Source organism: Scyliorhinus torazame, chromosome 2 (assembly GCF_047496885.1).
Source record: "Scyliorhinus torazame isolate Kashiwa2021f chromosome 2, sScyTor2.1, whole genome shotgun sequence".
NCBI lineage: Eukaryota > Metazoa > Chordata > Chondrichthyes > Carcharhiniformes > Scyliorhinidae > Scyliorhinus > Scyliorhinus torazame.
Window position 1 is genome coordinate 344188258 of NC_092708.1, and position 19575 is coordinate 344207832.

The 19575-nt window shown below is 39.8% G+C and overlaps 1 protein-coding gene across 2 annotated transcripts in view; it reads left to right on the plus strand.

Moving 5' to 3' along the window:
• Positions 1–14270, plus strand: part of dync1h1 (dynein, cytoplasmic 1, heavy chain 1) — a 159626-nt gene extending 145356 nt beyond the window's left edge. For both annotated transcript variants that reach the window (XM_072490732.1, XM_072490733.1), the window contains exons 72-78: positions 156–259; positions 2974–3185; positions 8761–8914; positions 9492–9634; positions 11542–11710; positions 12630–12757; positions 13928–14270. In XM_072490732.1, the coding sequence (XP_072346833.1) occupies positions 156–259; positions 2974–3185; positions 8761–8914; positions 9492–9634; positions 11542–11710; positions 12630–12757; positions 13928–14056 (1039 nt within the window). In that variant the 3' untranslated portion in view covers positions 14057–14270. The remainder of the gene's footprint in view (positions 1–155; positions 260–2973; positions 3186–8760; positions 8915–9491; positions 9635–11541; positions 11711–12629; positions 12758–13927) is intronic.
• Positions 14271–19575: the final 5305 nt, after the last annotated feature.

Here is a 19575-nt window from a genome sequence, read left to right on the forward strand (position 1 = left end):
CCGAGATAATGAAAAATTGCTGTAAGATTCTCCTTTGGTTCTTTAAAATGTGTTTACTTTATGGAATCCTTATTAGACAAAGTTGTTATCTCAACTTAACTTGCAGAAGTTTCTCCCTTTTAGTTTTAATTAACAAATTATGATCTTTTATGCAGACGAGAGGAGTTCATCCAGTGGGTTGAGCTGCTTCCTGACTCTCAGACACCATCCTGGCTGGGTTTACCAAACAATGCTGAAAAAGTGCTTCTAACTACACAGGGTAATAAGATTTCCAAGTACTAGAACTTTGCGAACCATTCTAAATAATTAAATTGATATTGTTGTGATTTGAAAAGATAATACAATAGATATTGGAAATATATCAACATAATTGCAACTTTGCAATTTCATGTGATGGACTCTGTCAAAAATATATGTACCTCATTTGGTGTTGTCACTTCATTTATTGTGTTTTTCTCATTTTGCTAATTCTATTGCATTTGTCTAGGTTAATCCCTGAGTTGAGGGGGTTGGATTACGAGGATAGGTTGAGTAAACTGGGACTGTATTCGTTGGAATTTAGAAGGATGCGGGGAGATCTTCTAGAAACATATAAAATTATGAAGGGAATAGATAGGATAGATGCGGGCAGGTTGTTTCCACTGCCGGGTGAAAGCAGAACTAGGGGGCATAGCCTCAAAATAAGGGGAATTAGATTTAGGACTGAGTTTAGGAGGAACTTCTTCACCCAAAGGGTTGTGAATCTATGGAATTCCTTGCCCAGTGAAGCAGTTGAGGCTTCTTCATTAAATGTTTTTAAGATAAAGATAGATAGTTTTTTTGAAGAAAAAAGGGATAAAGGGTTATGGTGTTCGGGCCGGAAAGTGGAGCTGAGTCCACAAAAGATCAGCCATGATCTCATTGAATGGTGGAGCAGGCCCGAGGGGCCAGGTGGCCTACTCCTGCTCCTAGTTCTTGTGTCTGCACTCTTCTCCCATAGTTAGTTACTTTGGATGGCTCTTGCTTTCACTTCTTTCACTTACACTCAATTCCCACCAAAGGAGGAAAATTTGGATTGAAAGCAACCCCTGTACCTTTGTGTTCCCACTTGCTTCCCATTAATCTCCTTTCCCTCTTCCACCCCCACCCACAAATACCTTAACGTCTTGGCAATCCATGTATCTAATGTTCAAATTCCAAGTCTTCATTGTATAGCTAATCAGGTTTGTCACTCCTGATGTATCATAAGTATAATGTGTAGAATTTTCTAGTTATTTCTATTTATAACTCCGATGTCCAGAGATTGAAACTGAAGCACATTATGTGAACAAGATAGTTAATTATAAAACATGTTATAATTCTGAGGTCTAGTAAGCTTGATATTGTTGACTAAGCAGTGATGGTACATTTCACGCATCCCTTTTCTTGAATTTGAAATTGTTTAAATTTTGTGCAGAACTGCACAAATTCATCAGTTAAATAAGTTAAATGTATTAAGTTTAAGGGCAGCACGGTGGTACAGTGGTTAGCGTTGCCACGTACGGTGCTGAGGACCCGGGTTCGAATCCCGGTCCTGGGTCACTGTCCCTGTGGAGTTTACATATTCTCCCCGTGTCTGCATGGGTTTCACCCCCCCAACCCAAAGATGTGAAGGATAGGTGGATTGGCCATGCTGAATTGCCCCTTAATTGGAAAAAATAATTGGGTACTCTTTATAAAAAATTTTTAAAAATTAAAGTATTAAGTTTAACTTCTAATTACTATGCAAACTGCCGGGGAAATTCCTCTTACTGCATCATAATGTTATTCGCTATATGCTTTGTATTTTTTTGAAATATACTGGTCCATATTTTGTGGTGGTCTGTGAAATTGTCAGGGTTTATTCCATTGCTCCTTTGGATCTGACAGCAACTCCTGGAGTCCACACATGCAGTTAAGTGCCAAAGGTTTGTCAGTAATTCTATGTTTCCCCATTGGGTGTGTGTAAGTGCATCCAAATTGCAACCGTAGAAATAACCGACCTGACGAGAACTTGTCCAATTATGCTATTAGTCTCTCTGCAAAACCCTTGAAAAGGCTGCACGTTGTTGAATGGTACACAGCTTTTTTAATGGTGTACTGAGTTCGTAATTACTGCTGAACATTCTCCTTTGCCCTGAAAGCTAATTTTATATTTGTGGAATGTCCAGTTTCTTTATGATAAAGTTTCCCATCTTTTCTAAAGTTTGATATTTCTACTGTAACCCCATGTGTATGCCCAATCATTTATTTAACTCTAAAATGTAAAGTGAAGGATAATTTGGCATCCTTCTTTCTGGTTTGCTATCCGTGAGAGTACTTCAGTATGATTGATGCTTGGCCTACTTGACGACATCACTATTGCTGGACACGTGGAGATCCTTTTGACTAGGTGCCAGATTCAAATTACCGTTGAGAAAGGGAATAGCCAGGCTATTGAAGTTCCTAGATCTTAGTGGGCAGCTTTCTCCACAGTTAGCAACAGATGCTGTCACTTCACTGCTGATCATGAAATCAACCATCAAATCATCACCTGCTAAGGATGTGCTGTTTCAAAATCTTTTTTTTAAGCTGCAACTTGTCTAATCTTAGAAATTCATACTTTTCTATTTGTCCTCCTACTACTTCTATGTCTGGCATGTTTTCCTGTGTCTTGTGTAGCAACACAGTCACTAACACTAGTCTGATCTCATTCTTCAGCAGACATGCACTTTCATGCGTTTGTCTGATTATCAGCAGCCTGAATTTACACTTTTTATTTTAATGAATATATCTCTAGACTACTATTGAACTAGTTGAATTAGTTTTCCCGAGTGTATCTTTGGCAGAATACCATATTTTCAGTTGCCTGTTTTCACACTTGTGGTATATGATTTAAATTGATTCATTTTACCACCATTCTCCAGTGTTAGCTGATTGGCCAGCACCTTCATTTAGATAGACTATCTTTGATCCCTTGACCCTTATCTGGTTCAGGCACTGACATGCTCAGCAAAATGCTGAAAATGCAGATGTTGGAGGATGAGGACGATCTAGCTTATGCTGAGACAGAGAAGAAGCAGCGGACAGGTTCAACTTCAGATGGACGCCCAATTTGGATGCGAACACTTCATACCACAGCCTGTAACTGGCTCCAACTTATTCCACAGTCAGTCAACCATCTTAAACGGACTGTTGACAATATTAAGGTAAGAAGTGTGAAGCATTGTTTAATATCTGTGTACAATGGGAACGGCACGGTGGTGCAGTGGTCAACACTGCTGCCTGACGATGCCGAGGACCCAAGTTTGATCCCAGTCCGTGTGGAGTTTGCACATTCTCCCTGTGTCTGCGTGGGTCTTACCCCCACAACCCAAAGATGTGCAGGGAAGGTGAATTGGCCACTCTAAATTGCCACTTAATTGGCAAAACAAATTGGGTACTCTGAATTATTTTTTTTTTTAAGTATCTCTGTACAATGAAGGAACAGTGATGTGTGTACGAAAGCTAATTTATAATTATTTTGGTAGAATCCAACTGTTTAATGGGATTTACAACGAGTAATGTTTAAATTTAAGAATTCTGTATGTTGTAAATGTGGGTCAGTATGTGAAGGAGTACACTGTACAGTATGTAAAGGATTATGTAATGTATGTATGGAGTACACTGACCACGTGTGTAAATTTGGCCTAGACCTACTAACATTCACTTATCAGAAATAAGCGGGCGGCACAGTGGCTAGCACTGCTTCCTCACAGTGCCGAGGTTAGCATTGCTGCGTACGGCGCTGAGGACCCGGGTTCGAATCCTGGCCCTGGGTCACTGTCCGTGTGGAGTTTGCACATTCTCCCTGTGTCTGCATGGGTCTCAACCCCACAACGCAAAGATGTGGAGGCTAAGTGGATTGGCCATGCTAAATTGCCCCTTAATTGGGAAAAGAAAATTGGATACGTAAATGTAATAATCTTTATTATTGTCACAAGTAGGCTTACATGAACACTGCAATGAAGTTACTGCAAAAATCCCCGAGTCGACAGACTCTGGCGCCTGTTCGGGTACACAGGGAGAATTCAGAATGTTCAATTCACTTAGCCGCACATCTTTCTGGACTTGTGGGAGGAAACCGGAGCACCCGGAGGAAACCCATGCAGGGAGACTATGCAGATTCCGCACAGACAGTGACCCAAGCAGGAATTGAAACCAGGACCTGGTGCTGTGAAGCAACAGTGCTAACCACTGCTACCGAATTTAAAAAACAATTATCTGAAATAAAATCAAAGCCATTGCCAAACTGGGAAAAGGCTGAAATTGCTTATCTGTATTCGGAAACACAATGTTTTAACCTTGATTTTAGATCCATGGTGCAGAAATTGTTTCCTTGTTTTTTTTAAAATGTATTTTATTCTGAAATTGTTTCCTTGTAATGAGGCAAGCCCTTTTTCAGGAAATATTTGTAGTTAGAATCCAAATTCTCAAAATTCTGGAATACACCTGCAAACATATTTTTTAAATTGTAGTGGGACTGCAGGTATTTGTCAGACATCAAGGAGGAAATAATGTGTAAGTGCAATTTGGTGCTCAAAAGCATCGAAATAACAGGAGTAGACTGTGTTCCAGTGAAGTCGGGTAGGTGCCAATGTTGTAGCTAGACTAGAACAACTTATGAGGTGTCGTTAGTTGTGGAGCTCCGGATTAGCCAGAATGTTTTTGAAGTCTATAGCCGCAACTGTTTCTTTATTACATAGTTAATCAAATGAGCTGCAGATTAGCATCTATAATTTGGGGGAACTCAGGAGGAGGCCAGGACAGTTTATCTGCTAAGAAATTGGGGTTGAAGATGTGTCCAAACATTTCTGGATTTGTCTGCTGCACTCCAGTTTGATTTAATCCATTGATAAAGGGATCATTTAACCCTGCTGAAGTATGCAACTCCTGTGTTCAGCATGCATGTTACCCTATGTTGGAACATCATTTTCAGATATACTCAGTGCTGTTTCCAGTGTCAGCCTTGTGCAGCAGTAGCATGCTCTATTTTGAGTCAAGTTGTGGGTTCTATCCACACTCCAGAAACTAAATTTGTAACGAATGCTCACGCTTGGGTGACATATTGAAGTTCTGCATTGTTGGAGGTGCTGTCTTTCAGATAAGCCATTAAACCAAATGCCCTTTTGCATTCTCAGGTGGATATAAAAGATCACCATTGCACTATTCAAAGAAAAACCTGGTACTTCTATTGATGTAAAAGCAAAGTACTGCAGATGCTAGGGATCTGACATAAAAGCAGAAAGTGCTGGTGAAGCTCAATAGGGCTGGCAGTATCTGTAGAGAGGGAAAAAGTTAATATTTACCCCAATTTGACTCTCCAGAACCCATTTTCTGTTTTTATTTCTATTGATGACCTTTTGAGTCCTTGTTTGCATTTAAAAACCCAACATTGTCCCAACCTAATTATTTCCTCTGGCATGGCCTCCATGTTTGCTTTCTCATGTCCCAAGAAGCACAAACTTCCAGTATCTCTGTCAAAAAATGCATTTAGCTAGACCTAGCACCACCACAAGCGTTATTGAACTTTGCTTTCCAGGATCATCCTGGAATGGCTTTGGGAACAAAGAGCAAAGATAACTTTTGACTTAATTCTGCTACTTGTCATCTCCTTGCATCACTTTGCTGTCACCTCCACACTCTCACCTTCCAACTCCAAAGAGCTCGCAGATGACTCACTAAGATTGACACAATCTAATCAACTGCCTCTGCCATATCCACAGCCTGTCCTAGTCCTGACTGTAAGTCTATTTTCTCCCTTTTTAAAATTCACCAAGCCTCTGGAAAACCCACTCTGATCCTTTCAAATTACTGCTCCACCTCAATTCTCAGCACGTCTTTGGTGTTGTCATTTCCCAATCCACATCTGCATTTTACAATGTCATTTTGAATCTCGCCAGTCAGTTCACTACCCAGAAATGGCCCTGATCAAAGTAATAAAATGACACATAATGGTGCACTAAAGTTCCTCGTCCTTCTTGCCGACTTTTATATAAAATATAAGTACATGAGTAGTAAGAGCAGGATTAGGTCATTTGGCCCCTCAAGCTTGTTCTGTCAATAAATAAGATAATTGCTGATCTGATTCTAGCTTTAACTCCACTTTCCTGCTAACCCCTCACCATAACCCCTTGACCCTGATAGATCAAAAATCTATCTAACTTCAGCCTTGAATATATTCAATGACCCAGCCTGCACTGCTTGCTAGGGTAGAGAATTCTAACAGTTAACTACCTTCTGAGAAGAAATTCCTCATCTGTCTCAAGTGGAATATGACTTGTTTAAAACTGTCCCCAGTTCTAGATTCCTCATGAGGGGAAACATCCTCTCAGCATCTGCCCTGCGATGCCCATGAAGAATCTTACATATTCCATTAAGATCACCTCACTACAACCTGCTCAACCTTTCCTCACAAGACAACTCCTGGACCAGTTCAATTAACTTTCTCTGAGCTGCCTACATTGCAAGTATGTTCCTTAAATAAGGAGACCAAGACGTCTCTACTTTTATGCTCCATTCTATTTGCAATAAAGACAAGCATTCCTTTTGTCTTTATAATTACTTCTTGTACCTGTATGCTCATGTATGAGGATACCCAGATCCCTCTGTACTGCAGCCTTCCTCCATTTAAATAATGTGACTTTCCATTCTTTCCTCCAAATTGGACAACCTCACATTTTCCCACACTTTTGTTTTGAGGGAGCCCCAACCACCTCCCCGGTACACGCAACTTTATACACACATCCCATCGAGGAGAAAGCCCATAGCCTATTTCCCACACTAAGTTGACCACATCCTTATCCTCCAGTATAACTCCTCCATTGTATATATTGGTGAGACTGACCCTGAGCTATTCAATGAGAGTGGAGCCATTATCAGTATAACCACAATGGTTTCTCTTGCCTCTAGTCCCCAGTGTGTTTAGTTCATCCAATTCACAATCTTAAGGTCCAGTTTGACCAGGCCGAGTCCCTCACCCCATATTTTTTCCAACACAAAGTTGCACCTTTGTAGCATTATGTATCTTTGCCCGACCTACACTCATTTGCTTCCATGCCTTGATCACCACCTAAACCTGACTGTTCCAGTACTTTCCTGGTCTCTCAGCTTATCCAAAATTCTGCAATTTTTTTTTCTTAACTGCAGCACCACCCACACATTAATCTCCCCTGGGCATTGGCGCCAGGTTCCCAATGCTCTTGATTTAAAATTTGATCTCCTGCCCCTCCCTCCCTATCATTGTAACCATCTCATGATCTACTGTCCTCCCAAGAACATTCCTCCAGCTCTGACCGCTTGTGCATCTACCGTCCCCCAAATATTGGCAGTTGTGCAGTCAGCTGTCTAAGCATGAAGCTCTAGTATATTTTCTTCACACACCCATCCACCACCACCCCCCAAGTAACCCCAGCCCCTTTGAGACTTATCTTAATACGCATCCCTTATGTCACTTCTAATATTTCTTCCTTTGGCTCTGTGCAAACTTTTGAGTACAGTTCTGTAAAGCTGCACTTACTATGTTTTAGGTGCTATATTAATGTATACAATTATCATCGCCATGCTTGCCAATGTATCCCTCAACCAACATCTAACCGATTAACTGGTAATTTATTTCATTACTGTTTATAGGGCCGTATAATTTTACAGACACATTTTCTGCATTGCAACGGTTTTTACATTTCAAAACTACTGGTTATGAAATGCTTCAAAACATTGTGAAAGGTGTCATATAAATACAAGTTTTCCTTTCTTGCCTTAATTTTTGTTTCTTCTGTTTATTCAGAATCCCAGATCTATTTGAATTTAACATTTGCCCCATATCTCTCTCTGTTAAATTCTATGTATGGGGCAGATGAGCTCTTCAGGAATTCAGAAGTAGGCAGTCGGCCGGGAATTTTCAGTGATCAGTAGTGTTCCCTCTGAACTGTGCAGCACCCCAAAAATTCCTTTTGTGGTTATGCCCAAGTGAACTCTTTTAAAATACTATGCCTGCGCAGCCGTGCTCTTGAACAAATTGCCAGTGCACTACACAAAATAATTAGAGGAAGTGTTGGTGTATCGCATTTTACCTGTCAGCCTCTCACCTGGCAGCACAGAAGACTAGCCTTTTTTTCCCCCCTTTTTAATTCAAAATGCTCTTGTGATTTTCAATATAAGAAAAGGACTGTGGATTCTTGGCATCTGAAATAAAAACAAAAAATGCTGGAACCACTTCATCATTATCAGTAGAGAGAGAAGACTGATGGTCCATCAAAGGTTAACTTTCTCTTTCTGTTCCTGCAGATTACTTGCCATAAAAAGCATCCAAAAGAGATTTGCCTCTGTGTTTGCACTTGGGAGATTTTTTTTTTTTTTGAAAGGCTGGGCAATGGCCTTGAACACATTAGGATACAAAGTTTATGTTTCATGTGTTAGTATGTCTCTGTTGTAATTTTCATATATTCAAACTCTGCACTTTCAGCAATCTTGGTCATTTATTAAAAATTACAGCCAAGTTTTATGTTTTTGAAGCTGTGGATGATTTAATCAAATTATTAAGCTTTGAACCCAGAAATGAACTCAAGATAATAGTGAGCACAATGCATTTATGTAAGAAGTGTAGAATAGTCCTTTGTAATGTTATATTTATTTCCATTTTCCCCAACTGTGGGTCTAATTGTCTTTAAATGAAATTAAAATGTCTATTGCAAGTACATCATTTCAAATCAAAGAGGATAGTTGTACAAATGTTTGTCCTTCTAGGATCCACTGTTTAGATTCTTTGAAAGAGAGGTTAAGAGTGGTGCTAAGTTATTGCAAGATATTCGCCAAGATCTAGCTGATGTAGTGCAAGTATGTGAAGGGAAAAAGAAACAGACCAACTACCTGCGTACACTAATCAGCGAGATGGTGAAAGGTAAGGATATTAATTTGTGGTCTTAATGATTTGAACTGTACTTGAAATTGTATAACCATATTTTTGCAAATGTATTCAAACTGTTGATAATGAATTACCTGTGGAGTTGCTTAAATGATTCATTATAATTATTGTCCAGTGGTACACTGAATAATAATAACCTGCTCTTGTATCTGGTCTAATCCAATTATATGCAAGGGCTTTAGACTGTGATGCCAGTGCAGGAGTGCTGAACTGTTTTATACTGTCTTCTGGATAAAATATTAAACCAAAGCCCCATCTGCTCTCCAGTAGATGTAAAAGATCCATGCTGCAATTAGAGGGAGAATATAAGAATCATCCCGAGTGCCCTGGTCAAGATTTAGCCCTCGAACAACATCACTAAAATAGATGATCTAGTCATTATGGAAGCCTGCAGTATGCAAATTGGCTGCTGCATTGACAACACTTCAAAAGTACTTCCAAGTGCTTTGGAATGTTCCACAGAAGATGTTCTATAAATGCATGTCTGACTGTCTTGTAAAAATTACAATTCCGTTATTATTTTCTCATCCTTGCACTCTTCTTTCAAAAAAAGGTATTCTGCCTCGCAGCTGGATCCGCTACACAATTCCTGCAGATGTGACAGTTATTCAGTGGGTATCTGACTTCAGCGAACGTATAAAGCAACTGCAACAGATATCTCAGGCAGCATCCATTGGTGGAGCTAAAGAACTAAAGGTGTATATCTATATATTGCACTTGAAATCTTGGAGCTGCTAGCCCAGCTGATCGTCTTTTTTATTTTATTTTTTAGCGTATCCAATTCAGTTTTTCCAATTAAGGAGCAATTTAGCGTGGCCAATCCACCTAGCTTGCACATTTTTGGGTTGTGGGGGCGAAACCCACGCAAACACGGGGAGAATGTCCAAATTCCCCACGGATAGTGACCCAGAGCCGGGATCGAACCCGGGACCTCAGCGCCGTGAGGCCGCAGTGCGCCACCGTGCTGCCCTAGCTGATCGTCTTTTTGCTAAGTTGAAAGTGTACAAGTTTGGGATTTGCCAGCCTCAATGTGAATTGATGTGATCAACTACATGATTAGGTCTTTTTGACATAAAACCTGAAATACATTTCAATGTGATGGCTGTGCTTCTGTTGGTTGTGATCGTGCATAGAGCATTGTTTTAAAATGTGAACAAAACAATTTGCAATGCATAAGCCAAACATTTTAATTGGACAATAGGTTGCAACTTTTTAATTTTGTGATGTTTGTAGCAAGAAGCTGAGGGTTGGCCCACTATGAACAATCTTTCTTCACTGATTTTTATTCTCTGCTACCCTCGCTGCCTATCCCATCAAGAGGCCAGTCCATGTTGCATCATCTCTTTTCCAGACACTCCCCTCCTGTTGGCAACACGTGTCCAAAATATGAGAATTTCCTTGATATCACAGGCTCAAACAATTTGTTCTTAACACCAGTAACACCGCTAGACTGTTGAGTAAATATAGTGAGAGGACACACTCCTGACTAACACCTTTGACTCTGAACCATTCTGAAAAGCACAGTAAGAAGTCTCGCAACACCAGGTTAAAGTCCAACTTCTTACTGTGCCCATTCCAGCACCAGCATCTCCACGTCAGCAGCTCCTACCCTAGTTTATTGCTTACGATAAAGATTGGCTATGGTTGGTGTCCCAGATCTAACTTTATCAACCAGAGATTCTCATGTGAGATTGAATCGAATTACTAACTTGATCTCTGGCTGCTCTTCCTCATCAGAATCCGACTTAGTCATCATCAATCTCTTGTCTTTTTCCGGAATAGCTCCAGGATGATGCCGACCAGGATCTTATTAGCGTGGGAGATCAAAGCAACTATAATTTATAATTTGTGCACTTTCAGGTCACCACCCTTCAGAAGAGGGATAACGTTAGGCCACTCCAATCCTCCAGTCAATTGCTCGTCCCCCAGAATGTATTCTTTACACACTGGCTAATATTGATTCTCCTCCATCTTAAGTAATTCTGCTGGTATATTGTCTGGGCCTGTGGCCTTACAGCTGGTTGTCTTAAGTACTTGCTGTACCTCAGCACGAAGTGGGGGAGCACAGCAAACCATTCCGAGCTGTTAACTATGTATGGCTTTTTCTTAAATCAGCATCGGTAGTAACTTTAGACAACTTAATGTGTATTTGCATTCCAGCAATGAAACCATACATAAGTGTTGAAAGAATAATTTTAGGCAGTAATTCAGTTGTCTTAACAGCTTATTAAAAGTAAAATAAAACACTTGCGTTCCCTATTCCTCCTCAAGAATCACTCACTTGATGTTGGCACGCCCCATAGACTTTTGTCAGCATAAAATAGTATTGGTATTGCAAATCGCTTTCCTTTTTACACATCATACCATCTGCCAACAATGGTATACTGACAAATTAGTTCAAAAGGATGTAAAATTTTGTTTTTAACATTTTTTCTTGATCAGAAGGATGTCTTGTGAATTAAGACCTTTGTTCATCCGAGTAGGGCAGTAAGCATCTTTACCTATAAACCATAGAGCCAATGACTGAAGAATATCAACTGGTCGTCTTTTATATTACTAGATTAGAGTGTTTTCCCATGTTTTACACATGTTTTCTGCTGTAGAATATCCATGTTTGCCTGGGTGGCTTGTATGTGCCAGAAGCTTACATCACAGCAACACGGCAGTATGTGGCTCAGGCAAATAGTTGGTCATTGGAAGAGCTTCGACTGGAAGTCACTGTTACAAATAATCAGAATGCTGTACTGGATGCTTGCAGTTTTGGGATAACAGGTTGGTGCCAGTCTTTTTCATCTATGTTGATGGATATTACAAGTTGCATCTAGTTGCGATAACAAGTAACATGATCTCGAGGTGTACATCATTGAGTTGGAAATGAGTTCTGTTTATTAGAACTTGTATGACAACGTTCAATTTAGAAAGTTTTATAGGATTTATTTCAACTCTTTCTAGTGCAGTCCTGAATCTAGTGTTGAAGACTGATAGCAGTTTAGGATCATGGTTTTATTAATACAGATGGCTTTGCTCCAGTAGCAAGTTTAGTCACTTCTCAGTACCATCAGGGCTGTATGGTGGTGCAGTGGCTAGTACTGCTGGCTCATGACACCGACAACCCAGATTCGATTCCGGCTCCAGGAAATTGTATGTGTAGAGTTTGCACATTCTCCCCGTGTCTCCGTGGGTCTCACCCCCATAACCCAAAAATGCGCATGATAGATGGATTGGCTATGCTAAAATGCCCCTTAATTGGAAAAGAAAATTGGGGGTTCTAAATTTATTTCTTAAAATTCTCAGTATCATCTGTAATATTTTCTCCAACTGATATTTATATAGAATATCTTCAATTTATTTCCATTGGAGAAAAAAGCAGGACAAAATTGTGACATTGAAAGTCTGGGACTTTTTCCACAAGTTATGCAATCTACAAAAGCCATAAATATATTGCTAGTGGATAATATGACAAATGATGTCTGGCTGGTTTACCACGTGGACATTAAGTTGTGTGGGGTTAGATAATATATAAAAGTTTGCTTGTTGACACATTCAGGAGTTGCATGATAAGCTGATTACTTCTCCCATGTAGATGCATGTGTAGTCAGGTTACATTGATACAAAAATGGTAACGTAACAACAGCCTTTTTAAAAAATATTTATTTTAAATATAAGATGACTTACCTTTTCCTTTGTACAGGTCTGACACTTCAGGGTGCCACTTGTAATAACAACAAGCTGTCTTTGTCCACTTCGATATCCACTGAACTGACTCTTACGCAGCTTCGATGGGTTAAGGAGACAAATGCTGAAAGGAAAGCTAATGTGGTGAGAATTGAAGTTTACTTCGTATTACCTGAAGGATAAGATTATTGCCAAATTTTCTGCCAATGAGGTTTGGGGTGTTCGCAGTTTACGTACAAATAGCACAGCAGATGTTTGATTAAATATACAATTTTAAAAGTTGCTGTTTGAATATGTGCCACCTTGCCATTATTTTTGCAAAAATGACATCTGGCTGGCTGCCTTCCTGATGAAATGCATCGAGTCAAGTCTAAGAATCCTTTTAAGGATGTGATGAGTGTAATTATTGCCAATCAACTTCTCTGGTGCTTAAAAGATTGAGACATGTAATCGGGTTTTTATTTTTGGTTTTAATTGTTGCCGATTTTGAAGTAAAATATTTTAACTTTTCCTTTGTGTCTATATATCTTGCACTCTCTGCCTTTGTACCTGATTTGACATGAAATTCAACAATCTGGGACTCCCTCCCTAACATCACGTAGGTGTACCCACACCATGTGAGCTGCTGCAGTTCAAGGTGGCCCACTACCACTTTCTCAAAGGCAATTAAAGAGAGGCAATAAAGCTAGCCTTGCTGATGAGACCATGTTCAATGAACAAATAAAAATTCTAACTGTCACTTCTCTATCCTTCTGCACAATACCTGACTGGTTAAGGAGGGAGTTACAGTTGCTGTCGTGTTCTCTCTAATCCCAGATATCCTGTAAAAGTCACTGCGTTTCCATCTTGCACATCCAGTAACTTTCAGCAAAATAAACAAGTTAGTTTCTCTGCATTGCAAGCTACTTGATCTTTCAAGGAATTTCATCTTGCTATTCAGATTGAAGAAATGGTTCCTCCTTGAATGCAGGAATGGTGTTCGGTTTTCACATTATGAATGCTCAAAAATGAGTCAATTATACTTTAATTCCCTGAATGCTTAATGGAGATAGTATGATGCAACAAAACAAATGTAGAGAACTCTGAACTTTTAGATTGTGCAGCATCTGTAGAGTGAAAAGGCAAGTGGGTTTGGACCCTTAAGTCAAATTTCAGTGTCTGCTTGTCCTGGCCACACCTGCCTGGCATTTTAATTTCCAGAATCTATGCTGTTTGTTCACTTTTCCAATGAATACTGTTGTGTCCTTTTTGTTTATCTGAACACCTGTTTCAGGTTTTATTTTACCCTTCTACCTCTTATGTACCATTTCACAGGTGACACTTCCCGTGTACCTAAACTTCACTCGTGCTGACCTGATCTTCACTGTTGATTTTGAAATTGCAACCAAGGAAGACTCTCGCAGCTTTTATGAACGTGGTGTTGCATTGCTATGCACGGAATAAATGGAAATTATTGCTCTGAAACTTGACATATTACATAATTGCATGTGCTATTAGAACTGAATAGTAACTTTTTCGAAGTAATTAGTGATTTATTTGGGTTACGAGATGGCATAATGGCTTCTGAGATTCAACAAAGTTGGAAAATGTTGTTTGTAATTGATTTAATGTTCTCCAAGTGGTTTTACAGTTAATAAAATTATACATCATGATCAAAGCCTTTTCTGGTGACATTTTAGAAATATTGGACAGTCTAGTGTCTTCCAAGTTAGATTATACTCAAAAAAGAGACCCGCTTTGTCTTGCAGTCAAATTTCAAAGGAAGCTGGTCAACTATTTAAAGTGCACAAATTCATACACCCCATTACTCATTTCTATGGTGGGCAGATGGTATTTTTGGCTCGATGGCAGCATCCTGTTTGTGGAAAATGCCACTTCAGGTATCTCAAAGTTTGAAAAACAGCTCTCCATTTCATGCTGCTACTATGCAGTAGTAGTAACATGTTACACTTACAGGAACCTTCTTTCAGTGTGAAGAAAAAGTTGTGCTTCAATTGTATGGTGTACTGAAACTACATCCAAATCTGTTCAGAGGTTCAAGGCTGCATTACTTGGACTGGAGTAGAAAATGGGGTAGGCTCAAATTCTAACTGATGAGGAAGTAATTCTTCAGTTTCCCACCTTGTGGCTGTATCATTGCCCAACACAATTTGGTACGTTCAAGTCTTTTGTGCAAACTGATGTGGCTTAACTAAGCCTGTTCACAGTTTCATTAACCCGACTATTCCTGGCAGTCTTTGATTTTCAGTGAATAGTTTCTTTGAACATGTCTTATGGCTCACTGGCACTCAGGTTGTGGAAAAAACATGAGGTTGCTGTGCATGAATGATCAGACAACTGTTGCCCTTTCTGGCACAGATCTTCATTGGTAATTACATATTCCTTGAAGAAGACAGTTTAGGTTACTTTTTTTAGATCTTGGGTATTGTTACAAGATATCCAAAGATCAAGCATTTGGAGTTAGTTCCCCTATCAAACTGGCTACTTTCTGCAGTGTTATTTGCTGAGCGCTGTGTCCAGAAGTTGTCTGAAGCTGCCACCCAATCTTGTGAAACCAGAAATATGCATAGTTATAAATTTCAGATGCCAGCAGAGCTATTTTCCTACTCATCACTGTTGACGCTTGTAACTGTTTACCCAACCAATTTTTCAGTATTAAGATCACTAAATTAATAACCTAGACTTAGTTGTATTGGAAACAGTGGAAGATGAATGTAGTTGTGGAAGTGATATTTTAGGATGAGTAGCAATGTAAAATAAAAACAATGCAGGTGCACGATGGTGAATCACAGGCAGTTAGTGAATGTGGTTAATAATGCATTGGGATCTTGGACTCCACTTCTACAATACAAGAAGCAAAGTCACAATTTAGAAAGGCCATTCGAGGGTGCAGGAAAGATTTCAGAATGGTTCTAGGGATGTGGCTTTTAAGAGAATTGGCAACTTAGGACGGGAAATAATTACAGGGCTATGGTGAAAAGACGGCAAAGAACGTGGACATGACAGGCTCACTGGCTTCCTGAATTTATTCAGTTAACTTTGAATGATACATATTACCATTTTAAAGGGGTAGAAATGTGAAGGGGGAAAGTGTGCAAGTACTTATAATGCAAAGGCTTTTGCAGCAATTGTATTTCATGCTCGGATTCAAATGTTTGATAAATTACTCTGTCCATTTCCAGGCAAATACTACTTTTTGCTTTCAAACTTCTTAATCTTCAATTGTTTACAACTTTGTACAACTGCAACCATCGTCTTGACTTCTCTCAAATGGTTCATTGATATCACCAAGGAGGTAGTGATGGGCAAGCTAATGGGGCTAAAGGTAGACAAGTCTCCTGGCCCTGATGGAATGCATCCCAGAGTGCTAAAAGAGATGGCTAGGGAAATTGCAAATGCACTAGTGATAATTTACCAAAATTCACTAGACTCTGGGGTGGTCCCAGCGGATTGGAAATTAGCAAACGTGACACCACTGTTTAAAAAAGGAGGTAGGCAGAAAGTGGGTAATTATAGGCCAGTGAGCTTAACTTCGGTAGGGAAGATGCTGGAATCTATCATCAAGGAAGAAATAGCGAGGCATCTGGATGGAAATTGTCCCATTGGACAGACGCAGCATGGGTTCATAAAGGGCAGGTCGTGCCTAACTAATTTAGTGGAATTTTTTGAGGACATTAACAGTGCGGTAGATAATGGGGAGCCAATGGATGTGGTATATCTGGATTTCCAGAAAGCCTTTGACAAGGTGCCACACAAAAGGTTGCTGCATAAGATAAAGATGCATGGCATTAAGGGTAAAGTAGTAGCATGGATAGAGGATTGGTTAATTAATAGAAAGCAAAGAGTGGGGATTAATGGGTGTTTCTCTGGTTGGCAATCAGTAGCTAGTGGTGTCCCTCAGGGATCAGTGTTGGGCCCACAACTGTTCACAATTTACATAGATGATTTGGAGTTGGGGACCAAGGGCAATGTGTCCAAGTTTGCAGACGACACTAAGATAAATGGTAAAGCAAAAAGTGCAGAGGATACTGGAAGTCTGCAGAGGGATTTGGACAGGCTAAGTGAATGGGCTAGGGTCTGGCAGATGGAATACAATGTTGACAAATGTGAGGTTATCCATTTTGGTAAGAATAACGGCAAAAGGGATTATTATTTAAATGATAAAATATTAAAACATGCTGCTGTGCAGAGAGACCTGGGTGTGCTCGTGCATGAGTCGCAGAAAGTTGGTTTTCAGGTGCAACAGGTGATTAAGAAGGCAAATGGAATTTTGTCCTTCATTGCTAGAGGGATGGAGTTTAAGACTAGGGAGGTTCTGCTGCAATTGTATAAGGTGTTAGTGAGGCCACACCTGGAGTATTGTGTTCAGTTTTGGTCTCCTTACTTGAGAAAGGATGTACTGGCACTGGAGGGTGTGCAGAGGAGATTCACTAGGTTAATCCCAGAGCTGAAGGGGTTGGATTACGAGGAGAGGTTGAGTAGACTGGGACTGTACTCGTTGGAATTTAGAAGGATGAGGGGGGGATCTTATAGAAACATATAAAATTATGAAGGGAATCGATAGGATAGATGCGGGCAGGTTGTTTCCACTGGCGGGTGAAAGCAGAACTAGGGGGCATAGCCTCAAAATAAGGGGAAGTAGATTTAGGACTGAGTTTAGGAGGAACTTCTTCACCCAAAGGGTTGTGAATCTATGGAATTCCTTGCCCAGTGAAGCAGTAGAGGCTCCTTCATTAAATGTTTTTAAGATAAAGATAGATAGTTTTTTTGAAGAATAAAGGGATTAAGGGTTATGGTGTTCGGGCCGGAAAGTGGAGCTGAGTCCACAAAAGATCAGCCATGATCTCATTGAATGGCGGAGCAGGCTCGAGGGGCCAGATGGCCTACTCCTAGTTCTTGTGTTCTCTCGATCCTCTTCATCCTACCCTACATAGTCATATGTAACGTTTAGGATAACAAAACAGGCCATTCTGCCTTTGCGTTAGGAACCTCCTCCCACCTTTCCTCATCTAACAGCATGTTTTTCAACTGAATTTACACTTTCAGATCTGACTATGGAGGAGAATTATCTCATTCTTCCCATCTTCCACATTGGGATGGAACTACTTGGGACCTAATTAACACCCAGCATAAACTGGCCTGTTCCAGTAAGACTAGGACTCATTCACTAATGGACTTTCCCTTGCCAGACAAGAACTATATTAGTGAAAAGCTATCTAAAAATAAAAGCCTTCAAATTGTTCAAGTCTAACGGAGTTCTGTCACAACACTTCTCATGCTCCTGAACTTAATATTTTCAGCACATTACTGTATGCCCGTACCAACATTCAGGAGTACTGAATTAAGAGTTTCTGGTACATTTACACTTAAAGCAGCACAAAGCATACTCACCACTTGCCGAGATACAATACAAAATGTATATCAAGCCAGCTATAATTTAAATTTGTGGTTACTTTATGCTAATCAAGGCTATCAAGCCTCCTTCCCCCCCCCCCCCCATCCCATATAAATATTTCCCATCAAATACAATTTTCAGATGATGAGAGGCCTTGCCCGATCTAAACAAAGGTTCTCCTTGGTACAAAGGATGTGTTTTGGTGACACCAGGACATGGGTTTGAGTTCTTCCTCCCCAATAATAAAGATGTCTTAAATCAAACATCTAGAGATGTAGATTCTACAAAAATGACCTATTATAAGAATGACCTTTCACAATGCTAATTCAAAATGGTAGGAATCACTGGACTCTTAAACGTCTACAGGACAAACATTTAAAAATATACACACAGCAAGAGCCCAGTGACAGCATCAATTTCTATGCTTGGTTTAAATGAGGCTCATTAAGGACCAGCAGAGAGAAAAAAATGAGCTCAGCATTTATTTAATGCTGTTCAGGGAAGGAAACTTGCATTTTTCTCTGGTCCAAGTACCTTATTGTTTCCCCAACACCCCTGAAGTGGCCTAGAAATGATGCAGTCACAAGAAGGAGATCATTATCTTCTCATCAGTAGGTGAGCCCAGAAATAACATCTATACGCTATCCCCTTTTTCTAAGCTATGCCAAAAAATTAGACTCAATAAAAACCGAGTTACACAGATCCTATCAAGAGCAGCTTTCATCTAGTTGAAATCTCTTTAATTTCACAAGATATAACCTTATACCACAAATGTGTTTCACAAACTCTGCCAGAGCTTCCACAATGCCTTGATAAATGATTAGTAAAGTTTGGTATTAAATCATGTAGAATAGGGCAGCACAGTGGTGCAGTGGTTAGCATTGCACCCAGGTTCCCGGCTCTGGATCACTGTCCGTGTGGAGTTTACACATTCTCCCCATGTTTGCGTGGGTTTCGCACCCACAACCCAAAGATGTGCAAGCTAGGTGGATTGGCCATGCTAAATTGCCCCTTAATTGGAAACAAATGAATTGGGCACTCTAAAAATCATGTAGAACAACAAAATTAGAACAAAAATGTATACACCTCAATGGTCGGTATCGAGGTATCCAATACTGCTGCATGCTATAGAGAATGACTGGGCTTGCAGCAATCCTCCCAAAATTCACTGGCATTCAAAATATTGAAGGTTGTTAGCACCTACAGAACTTTACCACAGCAAAATAATATGTCAATTGAATCAGGCAACTAAAAGTTAAAAAAATAATATATCAAACATTTTTTACTTGGACTGAGGCAGTCTTTGGTAGAGCAATGGGAGCCTTCCCAGGATGTACCCTTAACTAAGAGTTATTAATACTAACACTATGCGTGAAATTTGAAAGATTCAATTGCCCAGTGATATTTTAAGAATGCATCAATTCAAAATACATGTTAATTACTGTACACATTGGGTAATGCTACAGTTTAAAGAAACACATTTTTCAAACATTTCACTAAATAATAGTTTACCTGTTTTTAAATTACATGGCTTTTCTTTTTACTTGTCTGGTCATTGCCTATATCA